Consider the following 25,794-nt stretch of genomic DNA (forward strand, 5'->3'; position numbering starts at 1 on the left):
CAACATGTACACTGATTTGGAATAAATGAGGTTTGTATATATAGTGTTCCAACAAAATGGATCCGTAAAAAATATATGTAAAGACAATTGGTATTATAATGATCCGCTGCAGATCAGGTAATGCTATTTATTTATCTGGAGATATTATTGGCAGCTACAGATGTTGGAGTTATTAGAAATGTTAATGGAGCATGTTTTCTTCCGTAGTCGCGATGTTTATAGTTGGTGGCATTAGTCAAATATGTTGAAAGTTATGCGTCTTGGTGCACGTTGATTTGTCCTGGAAGCTTATATGTTGTAAAAAACAAGGTGGAGTGTGTAAAGTGTTGGAACCGTGCGTTCTTTGTAGCTGCCTAATTTGACTAATGCCACCAACTATAAACATCGCGACTACGGAAGAAAACATGCTCCATTAACATTTCTAATAACTCCAACATCTGTAGCTGCCAATAATATCTCCAGATAAATAAATAGCATTACCTGATCTGCAGCGGATCATTATAATACCAATTGTCTTTACATATATTTTTTACGGATCCATTTTGTTGGAACACTATATATACAAACCTCATTTATTCCAAATCAGTGTACATGTTGTACCGCACATAAACAACATCAATGTAATGTATTTTTAACTAGACATGTGTGGCATACATACCACTGTGTTTGACTATATGCCCATTTTAACAACATTTTAATGTCTACATTAGCAAATATTTTTATTCAAATTTTAACTTCATACTAAGTTTCAATCAGAAGTAATGGGCCTTACAAACTGAATTTAGCTTCTAGGATGTATGCAAGTAAGGTGTTGCATTGACACCTCAATCAGAAATGTTCAAGCCAGTGTTCTGTACTTTCATGTGACTAATCAATAGCCAATTGTGTATATAGTTGAACTTGCCACTGTTGAATTACACAAACATATGTGTGTTCCATATTATATAACCTAAAAATTGGATGGTAGTAGCAGTAAGGTGATATGTGTCTTCATGAACGATGCACACTAGTCATGCATTAGACATACCAACATTAATGATCAGTCTAAATTAGTCTAAACTTTTACCACTATATGTGATGTTTTTATGAACAATACAATTTTTTAATGCATGTCAACTGAGGATGACCCCCTAGGGGTCGAAACTAGTCTTGACTATTTGACTATATTTACCTGCTTAATGTGAAATAAATTTGTATTGATAAGGTGGAGATTTGTATATATATTGTTTTTCTGTAAAGTAATATCCATCAATACGGAAATGAAACTTATAAATAACAGTAGACCTACACCTGGCGAGTTGAATATGTCCTCGGACACTCCCGGCACTAAAAGCCATACGCCATTTCATTTTTTCGTTTACTTGATATATTGTATTGAAAAGGTGAACCCTTTTGTCAATTCATTTCTTATAATTGCACTTCAATGTGGAACAAAAATTAAATTTATAGTTTATAATGATACAATGTTATAACTGGGGCTTAGACCAGTATGTCCGTCGGCAAATTAAGCATGGTAAATATTGCGTGAAAACATAGTTAATATGAGCAATGATTTCTGGACAACTTCGCTGAAGGCCATAATATAATTTAATGGTGTACTGTTATGTATAATGATGTCAGACTGGGAGCAGACAGTGACACTGTTGCTTTTTACATCATGTTCTATGGTGGAGAGATGTACTTGTCTGACTGAAGAGACACAACAGATGAGGATGTTGACACACTGACCATGTGACACTCGAATTTCTGAGGTCATCTGGCAGTCCTTAATGGGCTCTGTATGAGCCGTAGGGTTTATTTACATTTTTTTAAAAGCATATGTATATAGTGTCCTGAGCCCAAAGGCTAATTAGATCCTCAACAGCTACCCTAGACATCACTGAAGAGGCATCCTAGTACGGAAATGAGTAAGATAGTTTTCTGTTGCTTTCCTCACCGAGCCAGAAGTTTCTATTACATGTCAGTACAGTGTGCGCACAAGTTATTTGAGCAGTTTTGTCACTTATTTCTAGCCATATTATTAGAGATATGGTGATGGTGTTTGATGTTGTAAGGCAGGTATCTCTCAAATTTTTGTTTTGTTTTATTTGAATAGCCCTCCATACATTGTGCTTCCCCCAATGCCCGCTAGAGCGCAACAGTTGCAACATCCGGCAGACATGATGTGTCCTCTACTCCAGCAGTTGCAAAGATGGCGACTAACAGTGAAAAAGCGTATGTTGTTCTGGAATTTCATTCCAGCCAATCTGTGACAACCGTGCGACAAAACTTTAGAACAAAGTATCGGAAAGATCCACCCAGTGCCAACTCCATTCGCCGATGGTATGAACCCCGGAATGTCTGTGCAAGGGAAAATCAACAGGCTGGCCTAGTGTGCCTGAAGAAACGGTTCAGCATGTGCGACGCAGTTTTAAACATAGCCTGCGAAAGTCAACTCGTTGAGCGAGCAGGGAAATGAACATGCCTTGTTCGAACACTTGCATCGACTCCAAGCATTGTCGCTGGCTGACAAAGTGAACCGTTTTGAGTTTTGTACAAGTTTTCAAGATCGTATGTAAGATAATGAATTTTGTAACAACCTTGTCTTCATTGATGAGGCAGCATTTATTTTTTGAGTCGTAAGGTTAACAGGCACAATGCATGAATTTGGGAGACTGAAAATCTCAATACCTGTGTGGAGTACGTTCGTGACCCTCCCAAGCTCTCAACGTTTTCTGTGCCATGTCGAAATTTAAAGTTTACGGTCCCTTCTTCCTCACTGAAAAATCCATTATAGGGCTCATCTACCTGGATATGCTGGAGAATTGGCTCATGCCACAGTTGGATAGACCGATAGCATGAACTTCATCTACCAACAGGATGATGCTCCACCTCGTTTCCATGTTGATGTTCGTGACCTCCAGAAAGATGGACTGGTCGTATCGGGAATGAAGATCACGCCCTCATGTCATGGCCTCCACGCTCTCCTGACCTCATCCCTTGCGACTTCTTCGTATGGGGTTATGTGAAAGACGCAGTTTTTATGCCACCATTACCGGCTGATCTAACAGAACTGCAGGCCTGTATCATCAACGCCTTTGGTCATACTTTTAAAGATAAAAACTTCATTGTTCCGTATTGAAATTATTGATGTTAAAAATTAAATAATTGAAAAGGAGGTTCAACCTATTCAATACTTAAAAGAAGGAAATGCAGTAATCACATTCCTATTTAAATGGGACCGGTTTCGACCTTAGTCCAGGTCATCATCAGCCGTAAAAAGATGTACAATGTTTATGAATATTGGAGGTCAGTTTCACACTTTGATAGGCACAAAGACACGACACCACATTCTGTATGCACAAAGTCACAACACTATCAACTAATATACGAAGATCAAAAATAACTAGAAGTCGCAGACGAATAGATTTGTAGTAGAAAGCCGCTAGCTCCTGGTGATCAGCGCGGCACATTCAAGGTCATGCGCTGCGGTCGAACGCCAAAGTGAAGTGGAGAATGTTTTGAAGGTCTAGAATTTGTCACGGTTGCGGGAAGTTAAGTACGTATATAAAAATATACGACGCAAATCAGAATAATTGAGTGAGTACTTGTACTCCTGCTAAGTTCAAGAACTTCTTAACAATAACTAACAACCAAATTACAAAATCTTGTTTATTCCTCCTTCTTCTTTCCCTTGGTGGTTTACCTCCTTTCTTAGGATTTCTACCTAAATGATTGATTATCCAAACCTTAGTTGATCTAAATTATCAATTCATCGTTATCATCATAGTAATTATAACTTTAGTAACACTATTTTATTATCTTCGATTAACATTTCTTGCATTCAAGAACTTAGCAGGAGTACAAGTACTCACTCAATTATTCTGATTTGCGTCGTATATTTTTATATACGTACTTAACTTCCCGCAACCGTGACAAATTCTAGACCTTCAAAACATTCTCCACTTCACTTTGGCGTTCGACCGCAGCGCATGACCTTGAATGTGCCGCGCTGATCACCAGGAGCTAGCGGCTTTCTACTACAAATCTATTCGTCTGCGACTTCTAGTTATTTTTGATCTTCGTATATTAGTTGATAGTGTTGTGACTTTGTGCATACAGAATGTGGTGTCGTGTCTTTGTGCCTATCAAAGTGTGAAACTGACCTCCAATATTCATAAACATTGTACATCTTTTTACGGCTGATGATGACCTGGACTAAGGTCGAAACCGGTCCCATTTAAATAGGAATGTGATTACTGCATTTCCTTCTTTTAAGTATTGAATAGGTTGAACCTCCTTTTCAATTATTTAATTTTTAACATTTGGTCATACTGACAGCGACATTTACTACGACGGGTGTGGGATGAACTTGACTATAGAGTTGATGTGTGTAGAGTCACTCATGGAGCACATATCGAGCGCTTGTAGGCTCATAAAAAAACTTTGGGAGTTTGGGAGTTTTTGTAAAGTTATTATTTATAAACAAAGAGAAATTTTTGAAACCACTCCAATCATTTGTGCGCACCCTGTATGTCTAGCCCTCTGAAATACGACCACCAACTAATGCTGTGAGCAACATTTTCACACCATTTGCAACAGGGACTGGCTGCATAAGGAATGGCATTACTTGCATTGCTCATACCTCAGTCACTTTCATATTATCAAAGCTGAGGATGAGGCTGAGGTCAATGAAAGTGACAAATTTGATGTAGCCCATGTCAAATGACACACTGTACTGCCAGCAGATATACATTCTGCATAGACAAGTATTTCTATAAGTCATGTTAGTACTACTAAATTTCTTCTATTCTGTAACCGTACAAAACTTGAAATGATGTGTGTTGATTGCTGGATACTAAGCACTACTGAGTGAATCAGTGGGAAATGATAAACAAATTTATGAGGGGTGCCATAGTCAGTCGGCAGTGGCGGTGCAAATGCTGACCAAAGCATGCAAGATGTTTGAATTGAAATGTCATGTCTCCATGATTTATGATCCCATGGCTACGATCACAATATCAACAGTCATATACGAGGGCTGTAAGTAAAGTAGTGGCAGACACTCGCAAATAGGATATGGGTGTGGTCAGGTAGCGCTGTTGTCGATGTGTAGTGAGCATTTGACGGGCATCCAGTTGGGAGTGTTAGTGCTGTGTGGCGTTAAAGTGAAGAGTGTCGGTTTCACCACTCTAAAGCATTTGTGGATTAAAATTGATAAACAGGACAAACAAATTCATTAAATATTGCCTTTACGTTTTTGCAGCCCTTGCAGTAAAATTACAGGTTTGGTTTTTGGCTTGCTTTTAAAAGTTAAGGGTATGTTTAATGTTCTGGAAATCTGTTTTACCCACCTACTGAAGCTTTTTGAATAGCAATGACATTTAGCTTCATCATCAGCCATACAATCCTCTGCTGTCCTTGAATCCTTCCATCGTGTATATGACTCCAGCCATTCTTCATAGAGCCAGCACTACATTTATCTGATCTCACAGTTATATAATCTCTCCAGTTACATGATTGAGTTTCTCCAGTATGAGGAATTTTACCTACTGCCTCACTGTCCTGACTTCTATACATAATTCTCTTCCACATCTCTGACCATACAGACAATCAACCTTACAATCACATGCACCGTGCAAGTTGGTTGCGTGGTTCAGACCATGTACCTGTTAGCTTGTTTTTGTGAGATGGTTGGTTTGAACCCCATTGTTGGCAGTCCTATAGATGGTTTTCCATGGTTTCCCATTTTTGCATCAAACAAATGCTAACAAACTTATCTGACTTGGTGCGACTAGCAAAAATATTAGAAGCATATTCCTGCTTAATCCCACAATACTGGATGTTGGTGATTTTTTTTCACATTTTCATCATCAATGAATTTTTCTCTCCTCTGCCTTTTATATTTACCCCTCCCTGCCAGAATACTTCTAGTTTATAGCCACATAGCACTGAACACACTGGTAAATGAAGACGTAATTTTTTGTGTGTGTGTCTTTCTAATCACAGTGCGGTATGTTTTCAATTCTTTCCCTACATAATTTGCTTCTCTTCTCCCATGTGTCTGTATTGTACCTTTGACAATTGGTACACGAGGTATTATTTATTTATATATCTCTGTTATACTAATGCATGTTCATGTTTGCTAGACATATTTCTTTTACAGGTTGCTGAATTGTTTGCAAAGTTTGGCACCGTTGATGTCAAATCATTCTCTAAGCAAAAAGCACTTGTTGCTGTTGGAAACCACAGGTGGTAAGTCATACATTTACAGTAACTTTTGTTTAAAGAAAATATCTAAAGAAGTCTTGGATAATGCACAAGTTACATGTTATACATTTTGTGTCTGGTCCGTATTGAAATGGACATCAGTTTTAAAATATTACCGAAATTTATTGGAATCAACCTATTCAATAAAATTCAATTCAATTCAAACTAATGCACAAGTATTTCCAGATTTTCCTCAAGTGAGTTGTCAAAAATGATGCCTGATCTACAATGATATTATTTCGAAACTCTACTGAAAAAGAGTGAATTAGAGTGTGAAAATAGGATGCACATGAATTCTTTGAGGGCTCTTAAAGATACTTTGGAATAACAAGTGCATCACAAATTACTTCCCAGGCTGAGTGGCTCAGGCGGTTGAGGCGCTGGCCTTGTGATCCCAACTTGGCAGGTTCGATCCTGGCACAGTCCGGTAGTGTTTGAAGGTGCTCAAATACGTCAGCCTCATGTCCGTTGATATACTGGCACATGAAAGAACTCCTGCAGGGCAAAATTCGAGCACATTGGTGTCTACAAAAACTGTAAAATTTGTTAGTGGTACGTAAAGCAAAATAACATTATTACGTATTAATAAATTGCTTACCCTCTCTGTGTTCATTCAGTCACTCATGGGTTTCCAATAGGACATGATAGTCTCGTCTTTTGTCTGTCCTGGGTGCTATCATCCTGGTCAGCTGCTTAACTCATTGCCTGGCGTGATTGTTTAAATGCATCTGCCACAAACCCACCCGTTCCTTGTTGTTAGTGTGCTTCAGAGATTTTGTACCTCACAACCTAGGAAGTCGTCAGCATGACGAATGTTCAAGATTTGGTTTTGTGAAGCATCTAAGGTCTTAGCTTGACAGTATAATAACTGTTAGAACCGCTGAAGAAGGGAAATATCAGTCAAATATTTCCTTTTCAGGTCAGTGCTACCATGTTTTACATGACAAGTGTCGACACATTCTGACTGATCAGTTTGAAAGTGTGATAAGTAAAATTTTGTAGATGGTGAAAGTTTATTTTGAACTTACTAATTTGACCATTTTTATTGGTCTTTCTTGGTGTGTAATGAGAATGAGATGATTTTTATTAGAAAATGAATGAATTATAATAATAGCTTTTTTATTTTATTTGTAAGGTGTTTATATTACCGTGTTCTTGCATGTGATTTTAAACAAATCGTCAAGGTTTTTAGGAGATATTTTTCGCTGATGGGGAGAATGTGTTGTATTCTTTAAACATGTGTGATTAAATAATATGTATTAAACAGTTTTTTGTGTAGTATTGACAATATACAAAATTCCCTTGAAAAAGGAAAAAATGAAAAATCCACCTTAGTCAGTACAGTTCAGTATAACCTATATTTAGAGGCATGATCTTTTTGCGGATGCCCTTTATGACACCAACCTTACATGGAGGAATGTTTCCACTGTTGCATGTTTCTGTGGTGTTTGGTAGTGTAGTAGTGTGGTGGGTGTATGAAGAGTGGTATGTTAGGACAAATGGACATCCAGTCTTTGAGTCAGAGGAATTAACCAGACATGATTAAAATCCCTGACTCGGCCTGAAATTGAATCTGGGAAGCTCTGAACTGATAGCCTCAGCCAAGGTGAGATTTCTCTGCAGTGAGTTCGTTAAATAATAATCAGACTTCCATGCAAATATGATAACATGAACTACTCCATATACAGTGCTCTCATTTTAGGAGGAAACTATGGATCATTCTGACGCTGACCAAATTCCGGTTCTCTTAACTGAAGCATGGAAAGCCAAATGATACATGACAAAACAAGGAAACTACATTATAACGCAACCAGGTTCACACTTCCTGCGGGAGCGTGTTCCATTACTATCGGCAAATCAAGACATTTAACAACTACAAAATAAAATAATAAAACAATCCCACAAATTTAAATATTAAATATGACTGTTCATATATACAGGTTTATTACTCATAATTTAATTCAGATACTCTTCAAGACGACTTCCCTATCTGTCTCACATTGTTTAAACAAATTATTTGCCTCTTTCTGTTGTTCATTCAGCTTCAGTAATAGATTATTGCACGTGTTATTTCGGCCTTCAGTTCTTCTATAATGTAGGGATTATTTCGGTAAACTTTGCCTTTTAGGTTTCCCCAAAGATAATACTCACAGTAAGTTAGGTCTACTGATCTAGGAGGTCATAAACCTTTACTAATTACTCGGTCATCAAAAAGGACGCGAAGTGTCTAGAAATAAGAGCGGTATGGGCAGTGACATTGTCCTGTTGAAACTATCCATAATCCTTTTCTTCCTGTGTCAGTTCATTAAAACAAAATGGACGTAAAATTTTTCTCACATACACCTCTCAAATCACGTGGTCATCGACGAAATATAGGACCGAGCAAGTGGCCACGTAGCTTGCATTCGGGAGATAGTGGGTACGAATCCCCGCTGTTGGTAGCCCTAAATATGGTTTTCCGTGGTTTCCCATTTTCATAAAGGCAAATGCTGGGGCTGTGTCTTTCCACTCCTAGCCCTTTCCTATCCCATCGTCGCCATAAGATCTATCTGAATCGGTGCGACGTAAAGCAAATAATAATAAAAAAAGAATATAGGCCCATTTATCCGCCGTGCCTGTACAGCACACCGTACCCCTATTTAAATGGGATAAAATGGGTTCTCAGTGCTCCATAGTCGCACATTTTCAGGATTTACATGTCCAGAAAGATGGAACCAAGCTTCGTCCGAAAAAAACAAAAACAAACAAAAAAGACTTGTTTGGGAATCGGAGAGGCGCACTGTTCTGTATGGCTCTTCTTCAGTCTACTCTAATTGCCTCTACGAAGCTTGCCGTGGTTCAAATTCTGGTCAATGCAGATGTTATTTTAGTAATAATAATCCTAATCGTATAGCCTCAGCTACCGTGTGCAGACATTTTAATTTGACGCCATCTGGCTACTTGCTCGTCAATTTCGACGTTCCGTTTTATTCTAAGCCCACTAGATGGCAGAGTGAACCAAATCTCTCTTTGGCGTCTTTGGCTGAGTTTTAATGAATTTTGTCGGGTAAACACCAAATGTGTCACCAGAGATCTTTTACATGCTGCCATTGTACAACATGGAGTGTCGAATGGACTTCTTTCCACCCTTCAAAAACCCGACTATCTCTGTCGGATTTCAACCTGCTGTCTCGGCCGACACACTACCACTGATCCATAGAGGCAGCTATTTTTGAAATGAAAAGATGTGGATATGCGGTCCAGATTCCGCGTTGAGGGGAAGCCTCATGGGTATGATCACTATAATATCAACAATCACGTAAAACTAGAGCTACCAGGTGAGTTGGCCGTGCGGTTGGGGGCGCGCAGCTGTGAGCTTGCATCCGGGAGATAGTGGATTCGAACCCCCTCTCGGCAGCCCTGAAGAGGGTTTTCCGTGGTTTTCCGTTTTCACACCATGCAAATGCTGGGGCTGTACATTAATTTAGGCCACGGCTGCTTCCCTCCCGCTCCTAGCCCTTTCCTATTCCATCGTCGCCATAAGACCTATCTGTCTCGGTGCGACGTAGAGCAAATTAAAAAAACTAACAACCTCTAGAGCTATCATGGCTATGGTCACGATTATGACAATCTCGTCAAGCTAGAGCTACCATAGCCATGATCACGATATCAACAGTCACATAGAAATAGAGCTATCACGGACATGATCACGATTATGACAATCTCGTCAAGCTAGAGCTATCATAGCCATGATCGCGATATCAACAGTCACATAGAAATAGAGCTATCACGGACATGATCACGATATCAACAGTCACATAGAAATAGAGCTATCACGGACATGATCACGATATCAACAGTCACATTAAACTGGAGCTGTCATGGCCATGATCACGATATCAACAGTCACATAGAAATAGAGCTCCCACGGACATGATCACGATATCAACAGTCACATTAAACTGGAACTGTCTTGGCCATGATCACGATATCAACAGTCACATAGAAATAGAGCTATCATGGCCATGATCACGATATCAACAGTCACATTAAACTAGAGCTGTCATGGCCATGATCACGATATCAGCTGTCACATAAAACTAATCTGTCATGGCTATGATCACGATATCAACAGTCACATAGAAATAGATCTGTCATGGTCATGATCACGATATCATCAGTCACATAGAAATAGAGCTATCGCGGGCATGATCACGATATCAACCGTCACATTAAACTAGAGCTGTCATGGCCATGATCACGATATCAGCTGTCACATAAAACTAGATCTGTCATGGCTATGATCACGATATCAACTGTCACATAAAACTAGATCTGTCATGGCTATGATAGCGATATTAACAGTCACATAAAACTAGATCTGTCATGGCTATGATCGCGATATCAACAGTCACATAAAAATAGATCTGTCATGGCTATGATCGCGATATCAAGTCACATAAAAATAGATCTGTCATGGCTATGATCACGATATCAACTGTCACATAAAACTAGATCTGTCATGGCTATGATCGCGATATCGACAGTCACATAAAACTAGATCTGTCATGGCTATGATCGCGATATCGACAGTCACATAGAATTAGAGCTATCATGGACATGATCATGATATCAACAGTCGCGTAAAAACTACAACTTTAGATTGCTTCCTACATGCTTGCCGCTTTTTCTAACTGCGTGTAGTCGACTGGCTTATCTTTGCTGCAGGCTCGTATTCAATAATTCACTGGCGGTTTTTACCTTTTACTTCTGACTTAGCGGTCTGGTAGTTGAGTTGATGTATATTTCATAGGCATTTCCCACCAGTTGTACTCGACGGAGAGTGCAATGAAATTGTCAGGAGAGAGAGAGAGAGAGAGCTAGCTCACGCACCTCTAATCGGATTAGTGTAGCGCCGAGCTTCACCGCGTCGCTTCAGTCGCCCCGCCCTCGTCACCGGGACCGAGACGTCATTAGATAAGCGTCTTCACTTCATTTTTATTGTAGTTCAGTTTTCAGACTATCTTGATTTGCTCCCCGTCTTCTCATCAGTTTCCCATTTGCCAAGATCACACGTAGATAGATTTAAAATGTGTCCTTGAACTCATGATGCAATGTTGAGATGGCTACGAACACTAGATAGTTTCTTTATTATTAGTTAATACGCTTTTTAAGACAGTGTTAAATTTTCTCTCTCACCGAGCTCGATAGCTGCAGTCGCTTAAGTGCGGCCAGTATCCAGTAATCGGGAGATAGTGGGTTCGAGCCCCACTGTCGGCAGCCCTGAAGATGGTTTTCCGTGATTTCCCATTTTCACACCAGGCAAATGCCGGGTCTGTACCTTAATTAAGGCCACGTCCGCTTCCTTCCACTTCCTAGACCTTTCCTATCCCATCGTCGCCATAAGACATATCTGTGTCGGTGCGACGTTAAGCAAAATAGCATAAAAAAATTCTCTCGCTATATAGGCTAATCTATTACATAACACTATTACAACGTTAATTTGTGCAATGAAATCACCGGTTTTTCATGTCTTCATTAATTTTCTTTGAAGTAAAGTTTTCAAAATTGTTTCACTCCCACATTCATTTAACACGCTACAAGAACGTAAAAATGAATAAGGTGTATTACGTGGGATAGTTTTCCGCTATCTTTTATGAGAAGGGAGTTCATTATATAGAGCAACACTTTTTTCTAAAAGCAGGTTGGTTTTATTGAGGATTCAAAACACCTCCCCAATACTTTTGCTACAATACACTAATTTTCAACATAACCTCCGTTCACTGCTACGGCCTTACGCCACCGTAATGTGAGGGCTTGTATGCCTGCATGGTGCCACTCGACTGGTCGATGTCGGGGCCAACGTCGTGCTGCATCGATAACTTCCCCATCATCCACGTAGTGCTTCCCGCGGAGTGCATTCTTCATTGGGCCAAACAGATGGAAGTCAGAAGGCGCGAGATCCGGGCTATAGGGTGGATGAGGAAGAACAGTCCACTGAAGTTTTGTGAGCTCTTGTCGGGTGCACAGACTTGTGTGAAGTCTTGCGTTATCGTGGAGAAGACTAACCGTGCTTTTGTCCATTGCCAGATCTCCGTACACATTCTGCAAGCTCCCGTGAATGTTTATGATGCCCTGGTTTTCCGTCAAAAGAAACTCAATAACTGCTTTCCGTTTGGTACGCACCTCCGTTACAGACGCCAGTTTGAAGGGTCGTTATAGCGCTGCCACTTATCGGAAATTAATGAAACTGTACGAGAAAAAGAGGAAATATTCAAAGATATCCCAAATAAATTTCCAATTAAAAAAAAATAAAATGTGTTGCATTATATATGGAACGCCTCTCATATCAGATAACTGTTTCAAACGAATTATTTTCTGAACTCCTGTCAGATTCATACGAACAAAATGCAAACAAAATTAAGTGCAATGCATAAAGCTAAATCATCTCCGTATAGGCCATTGGAAGAGTGGAAGGTAAAATTTCCCCTTATCATTAACCCCGACACAGCGGGACAGAGTGCCTGTTCGCCTTTGAGCTCAGGAAATAAGATAGTACTCAGTTTTGGTATAGGCTCAGGATTATACTTTTCTGCAAAAATGTAAATCTTGTTCCTAAATTTTTCGAATTTCCCGACTGCGAATCGAACCCATATTCTTTCTGCTGAGCCGAACACGCCTTTACCGCCTCGCCTAGGCAGTCCGTCTTCATATACTCGTTCATAGTTAAGAGTATTATATTTAAATCGCTGAGGAACATGTTACGGTACAAACATCTCGATAGTTGGGCCCCTCTTCAGAGACAGGCACATTGATAACTTCTAAGATTGAACGATCGATACAAAATGAGAACATTTTAATTGGAATCCTTCCACGCGTCTGAAGAAGTCTGAATAATCAGCTCTCGAATCATGTCACATAAGTTATATCAATCATCATCATTTTCATTTCCCCTTGTCGAGCTCCTGCCAGGTCAGGGTTGTGATGGTATAGCATCAGTCATTTTTAGGGGTCGCCTCTCACAAAGGCACTTTAGAGCTACTACCAGCAATTATTTAGGCCGCTTACATGGTGAACAGACGCCCTTGCAGCCGCCCCTAACATGGAAAGCAAACGCTGCTGATAAATATTGTCCCCCTGTGGGTGGGGGATGCAGACGAAAAATGCACCCACGGTATCCCCTGCCTGTCGTAAGAGGCTGCTAAAACGGGTGACCAAGGGATGATTGTATTAGAACCATGAAACTACTTGTGGTTAGTACCATCACGCGGGGAAAGCCATGGGTCGCCTTTACTTGCGAGAAGTGTCCGGCTCCGTGGCTAAATGCTTAGCGTGCTGGCCTTTGGCTCAAGGAATCCCGGGTTCGATTCCCGGCCGGGTCGGGGGTTTTTAACCTTAATTGGTTATTTCCACTGGCCCGGGGACTGGGTGTTTGTGTCGTCCTTAAACAGAAAAATACAAGACAAACAAAGAGAGAATTAGAAAAATAAGAAAAATATGTCAGTAAAGAAAAGTCTAAAAAATATATATATATATATATATAAAAAAGTAGTACCACCATGTTACGTACACAATAGGTTTGTTATTAGTAGCAGCAGAGAGCGGTTGACTGTGGATTTCCAGTACCTGTGATTAGTACCACTGTATGCGGAAAATCACGGGCCAACGTTGCCTGTGATTTGTACCCACTATGTGAGGAACACCACGAGATAGTACGAGTCCCTGTGATTAGTACACCTACGTGTGGTTTGCGTTGCCTGCGAGTGACACCATTATGTGAGAAACACCATAGGTCTGCGTTACCTGTATGACGTACAATACTTGTGAGTAGTACCATAATGTTTGGAGCACCGTGATTTTACGCTACTTGTGATTAGTACCGCAACTTGAGAAATACCATGGTTCTGCTTTACTAGCGATAAGTGCCATTATGAGGGACCGTTGACCTGGAAATAGAACCCCTTTAGACAACAAGCATCATGGATTCAGGATTGTGCTTTGGGAGCAGTCCCTTGGTCAGTAATATTGTTTCTGTGATGGTGAGGCATTGCGGGTCGGATCCACTGATTGTTTTAAATTCATATTCATCCATTCATTCTTCATCATCACATTTTGAATTCTGGTCAGTGGATGAATTTTTTGCTTTTAAATTGTCATTGTATTTCGTACCATTAGAGGCCGATGACCTAGATGTTAGGCCCATTTAAACAACCATCATCATCATCATCATCATCGTCCGACTCGTTGGCTGAATGGTCAGCGTACTGGCCTTCGGTTCAGAGGGTCCCGGGTTCGATTCCCGGCCGGGTCGGGGATTTTAACCTTCATTGGTTAATTCCAATGGCCCAGGGGCTGGGTGTTTGTGCTGTCCCCAACATCCCTGCAGCTCACACACCACACATAACACTATCCTCCACCACAATAACACGCAGTTACCTACACATGGCAGATGCCGCCCACCCTCATCGGAGGGTCTGCCTTACAAGGGCTGCACTCGGCTAGAAATAGCCACACGAAATTAAATTAAAAAATTTATTTATCATCATCATCATAAATAGTGTACTCATACCTTTCCATCAGTACTGAGCCTCTTCCGCAATGTCCATCTTCTCCGCTGTAGATTCTGTATAAACCAGATATTTTTCAAAGTATGTGAAAGTTCCTGTTATTTCAGACAATAGTTTAAAATTCTAAATTTCAACTATCAGAATATATTTTATTATAAAACACGTCTATAAGTTTCTCAAAGTTTCTGAGAGATATAAATTAACAGTATCCTCAGAAAATATTTCTGGCAAGAGTTCAAGACGATTGGGGTTGTGTAGTTCATTAAGCACCCTCATCCTGAATACATGGCTCTGACGGTTGAGGCGCTGGCCTTCTGACTCCAACGTGGCAGGATCGATCCTGGCTCAGTCCGGTAGTATTGGAAGGTGTTCAAATACGTCAGCCTCGTGTTGATAGATTGACTGGCACGTGAAAGAACTCCTGCGGGTTTAAATTCCGGCACTTCGGCGCCTTCTAAAACCGTAAAAATACTTAGTGGGACGTAAAGCCAATAACATTATTATTAGACTAACAATATGAAAAAGTGGCTCCATATCGAGAGAACCATTAGCGAGGAGATAACATCTAGTCTGAGATGGGCAGGTCACAGAGTGAGAATGCCCTGGTCAGTATGGCTCACTCAAGAAAAACGAAGGGGTCCAGGTAGACCAAGAGCTCTTCGGCAAAACCTGGAGGTCATTGGAGTCCAGAGAGATCAGTGGAGATATAAGGACATGGAAAAGGACCGGTAAGAACCCCGACCCTACAGAATGTATGATAAGGTGGTGGTGGTGGTGGTGGTGGTGGTGAGTAGCCAGTGAGATAAGTTGTATAAGAATCGCTCGTTGTTTCTAATTACGATAACTTTGCAAGTAGTTTTATGATCGGCTAATATTCCTACGTTAGCTCCTCTGTAACGTTCCTTCAATTTTATTTTGTTGATTAGTTAGGATACGCAGTGTAAGAAAAGTATAAATGAATACTAGACTGATAAAAAGAGAGAGTCAAAAGTAGAACCCCTGCCAACAGAAAATATATGTACTCTTAAAAGAGCACGTCTGTTAATCATAGGTATTTCTATATCCATTTTGAGCAAAAGTGATGCTAGCGTGTCTCTGGTTATGATCCTCTGGTCGTGGAGAGATCATCTCGTACAGTCACTCTAACTTTATTGCTGCTACATATTTAGTGGCACATACACACCAACAGACGTTTACAATCAGTGTTTTTTTTTCTCTCGCACAGTCGTTTCTTGGCAAAGAGATCAGTGAAGAGAATTATGGCGTAATGATATACATTTCTGTGTGTTATATTAGTGACTTTTCTTGCGAGTCTAGAATATTCACCGGTAAATTTCTTGCAAATAATTCTTCGTTGCTTCTTTAGAAGAGACGTGTGGTGCAGTAAACCGGTCGATTATAGCTTGGCTTTCATGCATACCATCATCTTTAATATGGATTGCGTTAGTAGATCTGTATTAATAGAATCCCGGTCGCTCACTTGTTGAAGCGGGAGCTATTTTAACTCATGTTGAATGTTTTATTACATAGATTCAAGGAAATAATTAACTACTTCGTGTGGGTGAGTGTATGTTGTGGATAAATTAACGTAAATAGTTGTGAGGTTATACAGAGTGACACGTACACACACGTTGTGCACATTATTAGAAATTGAGTCACTCTAGTTAGAGCCTTATTTTCAAATGATTTGCGAGAGAAGTCGATGGGCACTCAGCCAGAGTCTGCCTGAAACTTAAAAAAAAAAAAAAAAAAAAAAAAATGATTAGTACGTTGTATTACTGAAAATTGGACTATAAGTACAGGGAGTACAATTTGTTTTCACGTCGCTCCGACACAGATAGGTCTTATGGCAACGATGGGACAGGAAAGGACCAGGAGTGGGAAGGAAACGGTCATGGCCTTAATTAAGGTACAGCCCCAGCATTTGCTTGGCGATAATTGTATGGCCTCATCTACCGTGTGCATACATTTTAATTTGAGTAAACCGAAGCTCTCTTAGGCGTCTATGTTTGAGTTTTAATTAATTTTGTCGGGTAAACACCGAATGTGTCACCAGATATCTTTAACATGCCGACATCGTACGACATGGAGTGTCGCATTGACTCCCACCCCCCCCCCCCCCACCTTCAAAAATCCGACTACATCTGCCGGGTTTGAACCCGCTGTCTTGGGATCCGGAGGCAGACACTCTGCCACTAATCCACAGGGGCAGCCGTTTGCCTGGTTTTAAAATGGGGAACCATGAAAAACCATCTTCAGCGCTGCCGACAGTGAGGCTCGAACCGTCTATCTCCTGACTGCAAGGGATAGCTACGTGACCCAGTACAAGGATTATATCCCAATATCGTCCGGCTCCGAGGCTAACTGGTTAGCGTGCCGGCCTTTGGTTACAGAGATCTCGGGTTCGATTCCTGACAGATTCGGGAATTTTAACCATAATTGGTTAATTCCACTGGCACGGTGACTGGGTATATGTGTCGTCTCATCCTCATCACGACACGAAGGTCGCCTAATGGCGTCATTTCAAAAGATCTGCACCTGGCAAGCCGAACTTGTCCTCGGACACACCCGGCACTAAAAGCCATACGCCATTTCATTTATTCCAATGTCGTAACTGTTCCACGTATTCGTCTCTTCTTCTTCTTCTTCTTCTTCAAAGTCGTTGCCAAGGACTTTTGAGGCAGCTCAGCTGTATTCACATATATACAGAGCTCAAGTTCAAGGTTATAACTGAAGACTTTATCGGTTTACTCGGTGGTGACAGTTGACTTCGATCTGGCAAGTGAAGCAAAATGCACTTCTGAGGCGCATTTGTACCTCAGTAAAGCGGGTACAACAGGCGTCTGCACTCCATGTAAAGAGGGCCGATGACCTTCGATGTTAGGCCCCTTTAATCAACAAGCATCATCCATGTAAAGAGTGGCCTAAAATTCCTGCTGGCTGTAACTCTAAAAACTTTGTGTATGTTTCAGAAACAGTCACAGGTGTTCTCTTATAGCAGGGCCTCTCAGGGTGCATGCACCAGTGCATTGCGCGGTGTAAGGTGCAAAAGAAGACTTCGCTTGGTTGACCAGAGTGCAGACCCCCCACTCCTCTATCTGGAGCAATAGCGCTGTCTCTCTCTTTCCCTACGACTCTCTTGTTCGCTTCGCCTGTCTCCCTCTTCTTCACTTGCTCCGTAGCGCTCCAAATCCGGGCCGAGTTGAGCCGAGCTTAGCCGAGTCGCCCCAAGACGAAGCGCTGGTCCGAGCCGAGTCGAGTGGGACCGATGCACGGTGCACAGGACCTCTGCGTCTCAGTTTGCACGCGTGAGATTTTGGGCGTTTGAGAGGGCCCCTCTTAGAGTGTATTCAGTCATGGACTATGGATTTCATAACTACGTGCCTCTTACAAGACATTACCGTCCAAGTCCAAGCTCTTTTGCGACTCACTGGTGTGCCTTTCACAAGTGGTAATGGAAAAAAGGTGGGACCACCGACCACGTTAGGGTCCTATGTTCCATGTCAAATGGATGGTAACATGCTTGTTTCAATTGGTTTGTGATAATTCACGAATTTATGACGTAAGAATGTCGTTACGACGAATTGGTCCTAATCTTCCGGTGTTAGGTGGAAGGGTAGGAGGTACGACTTGTATGTGGGGTGTTTGAAATGTGGTGGTCACTAACAGGAATTTCAATTACCATCGGATCGGTGCGAGGTTTTAAGAGGGTTGGGCTATTGAACGCACAGCAGGAATGAACCTGCCATCCGTTTGGCACGCTTGTGAGGGCTACGAGGAGTGTGGTACGGATTGTATGGGCATGCAGTGTTTAGGGTAGGGGAGGGGGATTGACTGGGGTTAGTAGAAGTTTATTAGAAGGGAAAGTGGGAACTGTAGGAATTATGTAGCGGGCGAGTTGGCCGTGCGGTTGGGGGCGCGCAGCTGTGAGCTTGCATCCGGGAGATAGTGAGTTCAAACCCCACTGTCGGCAGCCCTGAGATGGTTTTCCGTGGTTTCCCATTTTCACAACAAGAAAATGCTGGGTCTGTACCTTAATAAAGGCCACGGCCGCTTCCTTTCCACTCCTAGGCCTTTCCTATCCCATCGTCGCCATGAGACCTATCTGTCGGTGCAACATAAAACAAATTGTAAAGAATAGGAATTCTATTGTAGAGTGAGACTGGGTTCATTGCGACAGGGGGTCTAGGGTGGTTTAGTCTCAGGCTTAGGAGGATTACTGGGGAGGTTGAGTTTGTGGTTGCAGTCTTGATAGTTGCTGTGTAATGTGCCTTAATGGGCTGCTTGAAGAAGGGGCCGCCAGGGTACGAAGCTGCGTCATTGCGGAGGCAATTTGCACTCTTCGCCTGCTCCCGTGTAACCGTACATACACAGCGGGGGTGATGATTATCACATCTCTTGCTGCGGGTATCGTTCTGCATTCTGCGACTGAATTGTGCATTTGGAGGCAATTATAGCTCATTATGACCAGGGATGGCCAGGTGCTAGGCTTTGTTGTGAAGTTTTTTTTTTGCTGAGTGTATCATTTGAGCTGTAGATATTGTGGGCTGTTTGGATTGGGTACGGCTGGCTGTTCGTTGGTTTGGGTGGTTTTCAAGTTTTGGTTTGGATTTCCATCCGTTTTTTTTTTTTTTTTTTTTTTTTTTTTTTTTTTTTTTTTTTTTTTTTTTTAGTGGGATTGGTTTGAGTGCCGCGTGCTCAACTTTGGGGCATGTAGACAGTGGTTCTTATTGCGTGGCAATGTACGATCGCACTCAGATATTTCGATCTAGGAGTGTCTTGTAAAGTAACAGATGTTTCACATCCTCCATATTCTCGTTATATGTCACCGTGTGACTCTTCGTTCCCCAGCTGATAAAGACACTGATTGGAAGACTGTATGAAGACACTGTTGACTTCCTGAACCGAAAACCACTCCAGAAGTAGCTTTCCAAGGCTGCTTCCAAACCCTTCCGAAACGTTGACAGTAATGTGTAGATTGCGTAATGGACTGCTGTGGAGGGAATAAAGACCGGTAGTCTGTTATGGAATATTTAATTTCTTACGGTACTAGTCGAGCAGCTGTGCTGACGAAGGTTGTATCCTCTTTCCCATTCTTACCAGTTTGTTATGCTCTGCGTGAACAGGACATACTGAATTGCCTATTGAATTTTATGTAGATTTCTTATCTTATCCAGAGAAACACAAAACTGCACATTTGCTGAACATTATCCAGACCAGTTCTCTTTCACTGCAGAGAAGCATGGACAACCAGGAAGAGAGACGAAACCACAATCACCGCTCCTTTAATTAGATGTACAGCTGGATACGCTCGATGGGACCACGAGAGGAACGAGGCAGTGATGAAATTAACTGAAGGTGGAAGAAGTGGACTGAAGTCATGTAGACCATCAAAAAGCGGAAGTTGGAATACTTCGGCCATGTAACGCGGAATGATAAGCATAGAATCCTCCAACTTGTCATGCAAGGAAGAATAGCAGGGTGTAGGAAACTTCACAGACTACGAACTCTGTGGTTGAAGAATCTCGTGGACTCGTACGAGTTGAGTACGATGTCCCTGTTCCGCGTTGCTGCATTCAAATTCAAGATCGCCATGTTGATCGCCAACCTTGCTATCTGCGTGTGACGGGAAGTCGTGGCAGCTGATATGTACGGCGCGAGTAACAGATACATAAACATTAGTCGTGATAAACATTGCGAGCTCTTTGAAACAGATGCACGTTCATTATTAAAGTGTACATTATGCAGTACTTACAGTAAATGTGAAACTAAAGCACAATTGCTCTACCAGTTTGAAACAACAGCACCACAGTTCGAAAGAGTCACCGCGGACGGAACAGATATTTATTGTCAGGCCGTGAGACTTGAGATTGGCGCATGCGCGGGAGCCATGCTTGTCCCTCGAGTTCTCGTCAGACATTAAGACATTAATAATAATAATAATAATAATAATAATAATAATAATAATAATAATAATAATAACTGAAAGGACCATGTGAACAGAATGGGAAAGGAAAGAATCTCAAAGGAGATATTGTATATAGGTGGGGGTGATAGAATACACCCACGGTGTCCCCTGCCTGTCCTAAAAGGATCCCAGGGGCTCTTAACTGAGTCCTGGCATTGCTTCCACTTGTGTCAAAGCTCCTCACTTTCATCTATCCTATCCAACCTCCCTTGGTTAATTTTGTTCTTTTCCGACCCTGACGGTATTAGGTATGGGGGCCTAGTGAGTCTTTCATTCTCACGCCCTTCGTAACCCTTGTCTTTCTTTGTCCTATACCTTCATTCTTCGAAGTGTCAGGCCTCTTTCATTTTCCTTCTGATTGGTGTTATAAGAGGATGGTTGTCCTATTGTTCTTCCTGTTAAAACAGTAATAATCACCACTACATCACCTCATTGCCGACTTTATAGCATCACGTTACAAGTAGCCTATATGGGCTCATTCCATTGCGATTTCATCTTCTTTTTTCTCTTTCATAATTGGTGGGATTTGACATTTATCGCACATTTTCCTTGATAATTTATTCCACTTCCTCTTCCTATAAATGAATATATGCCCGAATTTGTCCTCTTGAATTTCAACTTTTTCTTCTTAGTACGATCTTACCTGCCTTCGGAAGTTCCACCACTGGAGCTTATTCGTCTACTGTCATTCTCCGCCGTATCTCCACTGACAGATCGCAACATACCACTTAGTCGAGCAGCGCGTCTCCGTACTCTTTCATGGTAAAGCCCGAAGTTGGCAACTTTTTCGTGACACTCCTCATTTGTTGGAAATTTCCCAGAAGAAATCGCGCTGCTTTCCTTTGGAAGTTTTCCAGTTCTCATATCAAGTGTTCTGGTGAAGGTCCCGTACAGTGGAACCATACTTTAATTGGGGTTTCACCAGAGACTTATATACCGGGTGAGTTGACCGTGCGGTTAGAGTCGCGCAGCTGTGAGCTTGCATCCGGGAGATATGGGGTTCGAATCCCACGGTCAGCAGCCCTGAAGATGGTTTTCCGTGTTTTCCCATTTTCGCACCAGGCAAATGCTGGGGCTGTACCTTAAGGCCACGGCCGCTTCCTTCCCACTCCTAGGCCTTCCCTATCCCATCGTCGCCATAAGACCTATCTATGTTGGTGCGACGTAAAGCAACGAGCAAAAAAAAAAAAAGACATATGTCTTCTCTTTTGCGTTCTTATGACAACCCTTAAGTACCCTTACAACCATATGAAGAGACCTGTAACCTTTGTTTACTGCCTCGTTAATGTGATTACCCCAGTGACGATGTTTGCTTAAAAAAACATCGAAGTAATCCCAGTGAGATACTTTCACCCCATCAGTATAGTAATTAAAACTCAGAAGACTTTTGCTCTTTGTGAAACGTACAGGCTTACTTTTCATCTCGTTTACCATCGCTCACAATTCTGTAACTTATTTACTACTCTGAATAGTATAACATCATCTGCATAAGGCCTCATCGGTGATTGCAGTTCATTATTCATATCATGTATACACATACGAAAACACAAACGTCCAATACTACTGTCCTGCGGGACTCCCCTCTTAATCGTTACAGGATCATATAATGCTTCACCTGTTATATTTTCTAGAAATTTAGCCACCCATTCAAGCATTTGCTTGTTTAGTCCTGAAGCCCTCATTTCCGTCAGTAGTCATCCATGATCTACTCTATCAAAAGCGATAAGGTCAGTAGCTTGCTCTCATTGGAATAATGTTTCCGAAACATGCGTCTGATATAATCAGAAAAAATGCTTTCCCAGAGCTTTCTTTTAATTTTTAATAATGCTATTTATTCGGGGCGTCGACCTACAAAGATCTTTTGCTCCCACTTTGCACCATACGTTATGAACCTGCGGATATTTGGAATATGCGGAAGTGTAAAGTGTTGAATGTGAGGAAAGGAACGTTAAGGACGACACCCAGTCCCCTGGCCAGAGGTATTAATCATTTACAATTAAAACCCCTGACCCGGCCGGGAATCGAATCCGGGGCCGCCGGGTGACAGGCGGACGCGTTGCCCCCTACACCACGGTGCCGGACTTCCCAGAGCTTACATGGAACACATGTCACCCTGATTGGCCTGTAATTATTCACCTAATGTTTGTCACCATTTCCTTTGTACAGTGGGGCTTCTATAGCAATCACCACTGCTACTATAGCAACTCTCCATTCATTTGGTGTAACTCCTTCATTCAGTGAGGTTTTTTTTTTCAAGCTTACGTAATGCAGGTATTCTTGAGCCAGCAGTCGTTTAAAAGATTGTAAATGCTCCTGTCTGAAAATAAGTCTGTGTACCAGGCTGACGTGTTATGAGTTGGATCATAAAAGCGGTATTTCAAATTGAAAAGTCCTGTGATACAGTATCTCTCCTGTGAAGCTAACGAGCATTCCGTCTATAAATAGTGAGGTCCCTTGGGTTGTTCGCTCATAATAGCACGGTTTAAATGTGTAGTTAGAGCGAATCCAATAACCCGTTTACATGGCTATTAAGATCCACCGTTGGTTAATGAGTACCACATATGTTTAACTGGATGGAAAATAACTGATGAGAGAGAAGACAGTACAGCACGGTTAATACGAGCGTTCTTAATGGAGTGGAACTCTTGTATAAAATATAGTTTGAGGTACTATTGAAATTTAGCAGAAAATAAAGGCAGGGTGTAATTAATCAGCTTTCGTAGTAGTCTTGGTGGTGATTATTGTCTTAAGGGGAAATAGCATCTTCAGTTAGAGACTGTTATGCCTTTCGGTCTTCAAGTCTCTGTGATCACTCTATGGGTGGAGGCAGTAGAGTGCATCTACTGTGCCCTCAGTCTGTCGTAAGGGCGACTGAAAGTGGATGCGTACCGGGCTCGTTGGCCCCAACTTGGCAGGATCGACCTGGCTCAGTCCGGTGGTATTTGAAGGTGCTCAAATACGTCATCCTCGTGGCGATAGATTTACTGACACGGAAAAGAACTCCTGTGGGGCAAAATTCCGTCATCTCGGCGTCTCTGAAAACGGTGAAAGTTGTTAGTGGGACGTAAAGCAAATAACATTACAGTATTATTGAAAGTGGACGCCAGGGCCTTTCAACTTGAGAGCCTGGGTTGGCGACTGTGGAGTCCCATCTGAGTCCGACATTCTTCCAATTACTTCTCTCTTATTCTCTCCCGAACTCGACAGTATTGGGTTTGCGTGGCCTACGGAGTCCTTTATATTCATGACTTTCGTGGTCCCTTGTTAGTCCTTCATTCTTTGACGTGTCGGATCTCTTCCTAGTGGTGTTTATAAAAGAAGGTCGCCAGTTGTACTTCATCTTAAAGCTATAATCACCGGGCGAGTTGGCCGTGCGGTTAGGTTGCGTGCTGCAAATGTTCTTTTTCAGGCACAAACGTCGACATGATCGCTGAACGATACAACACAGACGCTAGTGTTTGGCGGACTCAACTTTTGCGCGTTGGTAGGTTAATGTCAGACGAACAAACTGACGTATGCTGGCGCCATCTGTTAGTGAAACCGGAAAAGACTCATGCATACACTTGGTATTCAGGACGAAAAACAAAAGAATAAGGCTGCAGAAGACTTTCTAGAGACGGCTCGAGAATGATTCTCTATTACACCCCGTCCTCTATTTACAACACTGACCAAAGCGGATTCGAGCGTGAAATGTGATCGAAAAGGAGTCAATCTTTTGTAGGTGAGAAAATCACGCACGCGATAGCCCAATCTGTTAGTTCACTCCTACATTCATGTGCCATAATATCAACAATCAGTACGGACGGTCTTTTTTTCCCTAAATTATTTATTGTACCGCAGGAGCCGACCGGAACCTTCGGTTCGCTGGTTTCAAAAAATATCTTTAAATCAGATAACATCGTTGTCATTGCCACAAAATCATGAAAAGCGGGGAAAACAGAACTGAATGTTCGGTTTGGAGAAGCTTTTTTTCCGTTCGCTGAAGACAACTGTGCCCAGCTTTTCGATTTGTGAACCACATACAGTGATAGAGCTTGTCATGAGGACATCCCTCGACGCAAAATAATCGAACTGCTTCAGATTCCTCCAGGTATCAAAGGCATAATTCAACCGTTAGACAAATTCTTCTTCCGGCAGTGGTAAGCGTTTTACCGCCGATTAACAGAAATTCTAACTTTGCGTAATGATGTTAAAGGTGAGGTTCACCACAGAGACACAATACTTAAACTGCAGTCCTTCACACATTTTCAGTTTTCATCTCCACGATTTTGGGATATGATAAAATATTCGTTTGAAATGAATTGCACAAGAGAGCGACCTCCCGAGTTCGTAGTGCCCGCTAAATATTATTCGCAGAAGAAGAAAGAAATGTGTGAAGAACAGTGCGACAATGAAGTTCTACTTCGTTGTGCTTGGTGTACAAAAAACTTGTTTCATCATCTTGCAATTTATACCAGTCATTTCTGCTATACTTTTGTGAGTGACTGGCAAGTGAGGGAAACAATACAGCCTCAGACCGAGTCGAGAGACTGCATGCGTATACAGTACGTCCCGCCACAGAACAACTCCGAGCTGGCTCAGAGATGTCCAGCTGCGCCGCTCGTCATGCTTGCGTACCAGGATACGAGATACAATTTCGGAGGCTTGCAGTTAAAACTGGAGGCCTATACTCCGCACGCTGTCCTCTTAAGTACAACGATTGTGTCAAAACAATTTCAGTAGGTTTCGACCTGTCTTACCCGATACTTGTTAGAATGAAGAAATAAAATGTCAAACCCGAACTGACTAGATACGAGAGTTATTTTTTACCTAACGTCCGATCGGCTGTAGCTTTGTCAAGTTGGTGCTACTGATTACTGAGGAAAACACACCAGGAGAATGGCTTGTGCTTTGATTTTTTTCTCCCGATTCAGTGAGGAAAGAAATCAAAGTTTTGATAGACCTCATTGTCACATAGGACGAAACATGGGTTTCGCGTTTGACTCCCGAATCGAAGCAGCAATCAATGGAATGGCGACACACATCATTTCC

The 25,794-nt window shown here is 41.8% G+C and overlaps 1 protein-coding gene across 1 annotated transcript in view; it reads left to right on the top strand.

Annotated features, from left to right (window-relative positions):
* The window catches only part of LOC136878971 (pre-piRNA 3'-exonuclease trimmer), a 203,888-nt gene that overhangs the window by 104,496 nt on the left and 73,598 nt on the right, over nt 1–25,794 (top strand). The window contains exon 11 of the mRNA XM_068228903.1: nt 6,146–6,234. Within this exon, the coding sequence (XP_068085004.1) occupies nt 6,146–6,234 (89 nt within the window). The remainder of the gene's footprint in view (nt 1–6,145; nt 6,235–25,794) is intronic.

This window comes from Anabrus simplex, chromosome 8, assembly GCF_040414725.1.
Source record: "Anabrus simplex isolate iqAnaSimp1 chromosome 8, ASM4041472v1, whole genome shotgun sequence".
NCBI lineage: Eukaryota > Metazoa > Arthropoda > Insecta > Orthoptera > Tettigoniidae > Anabrus > Anabrus simplex.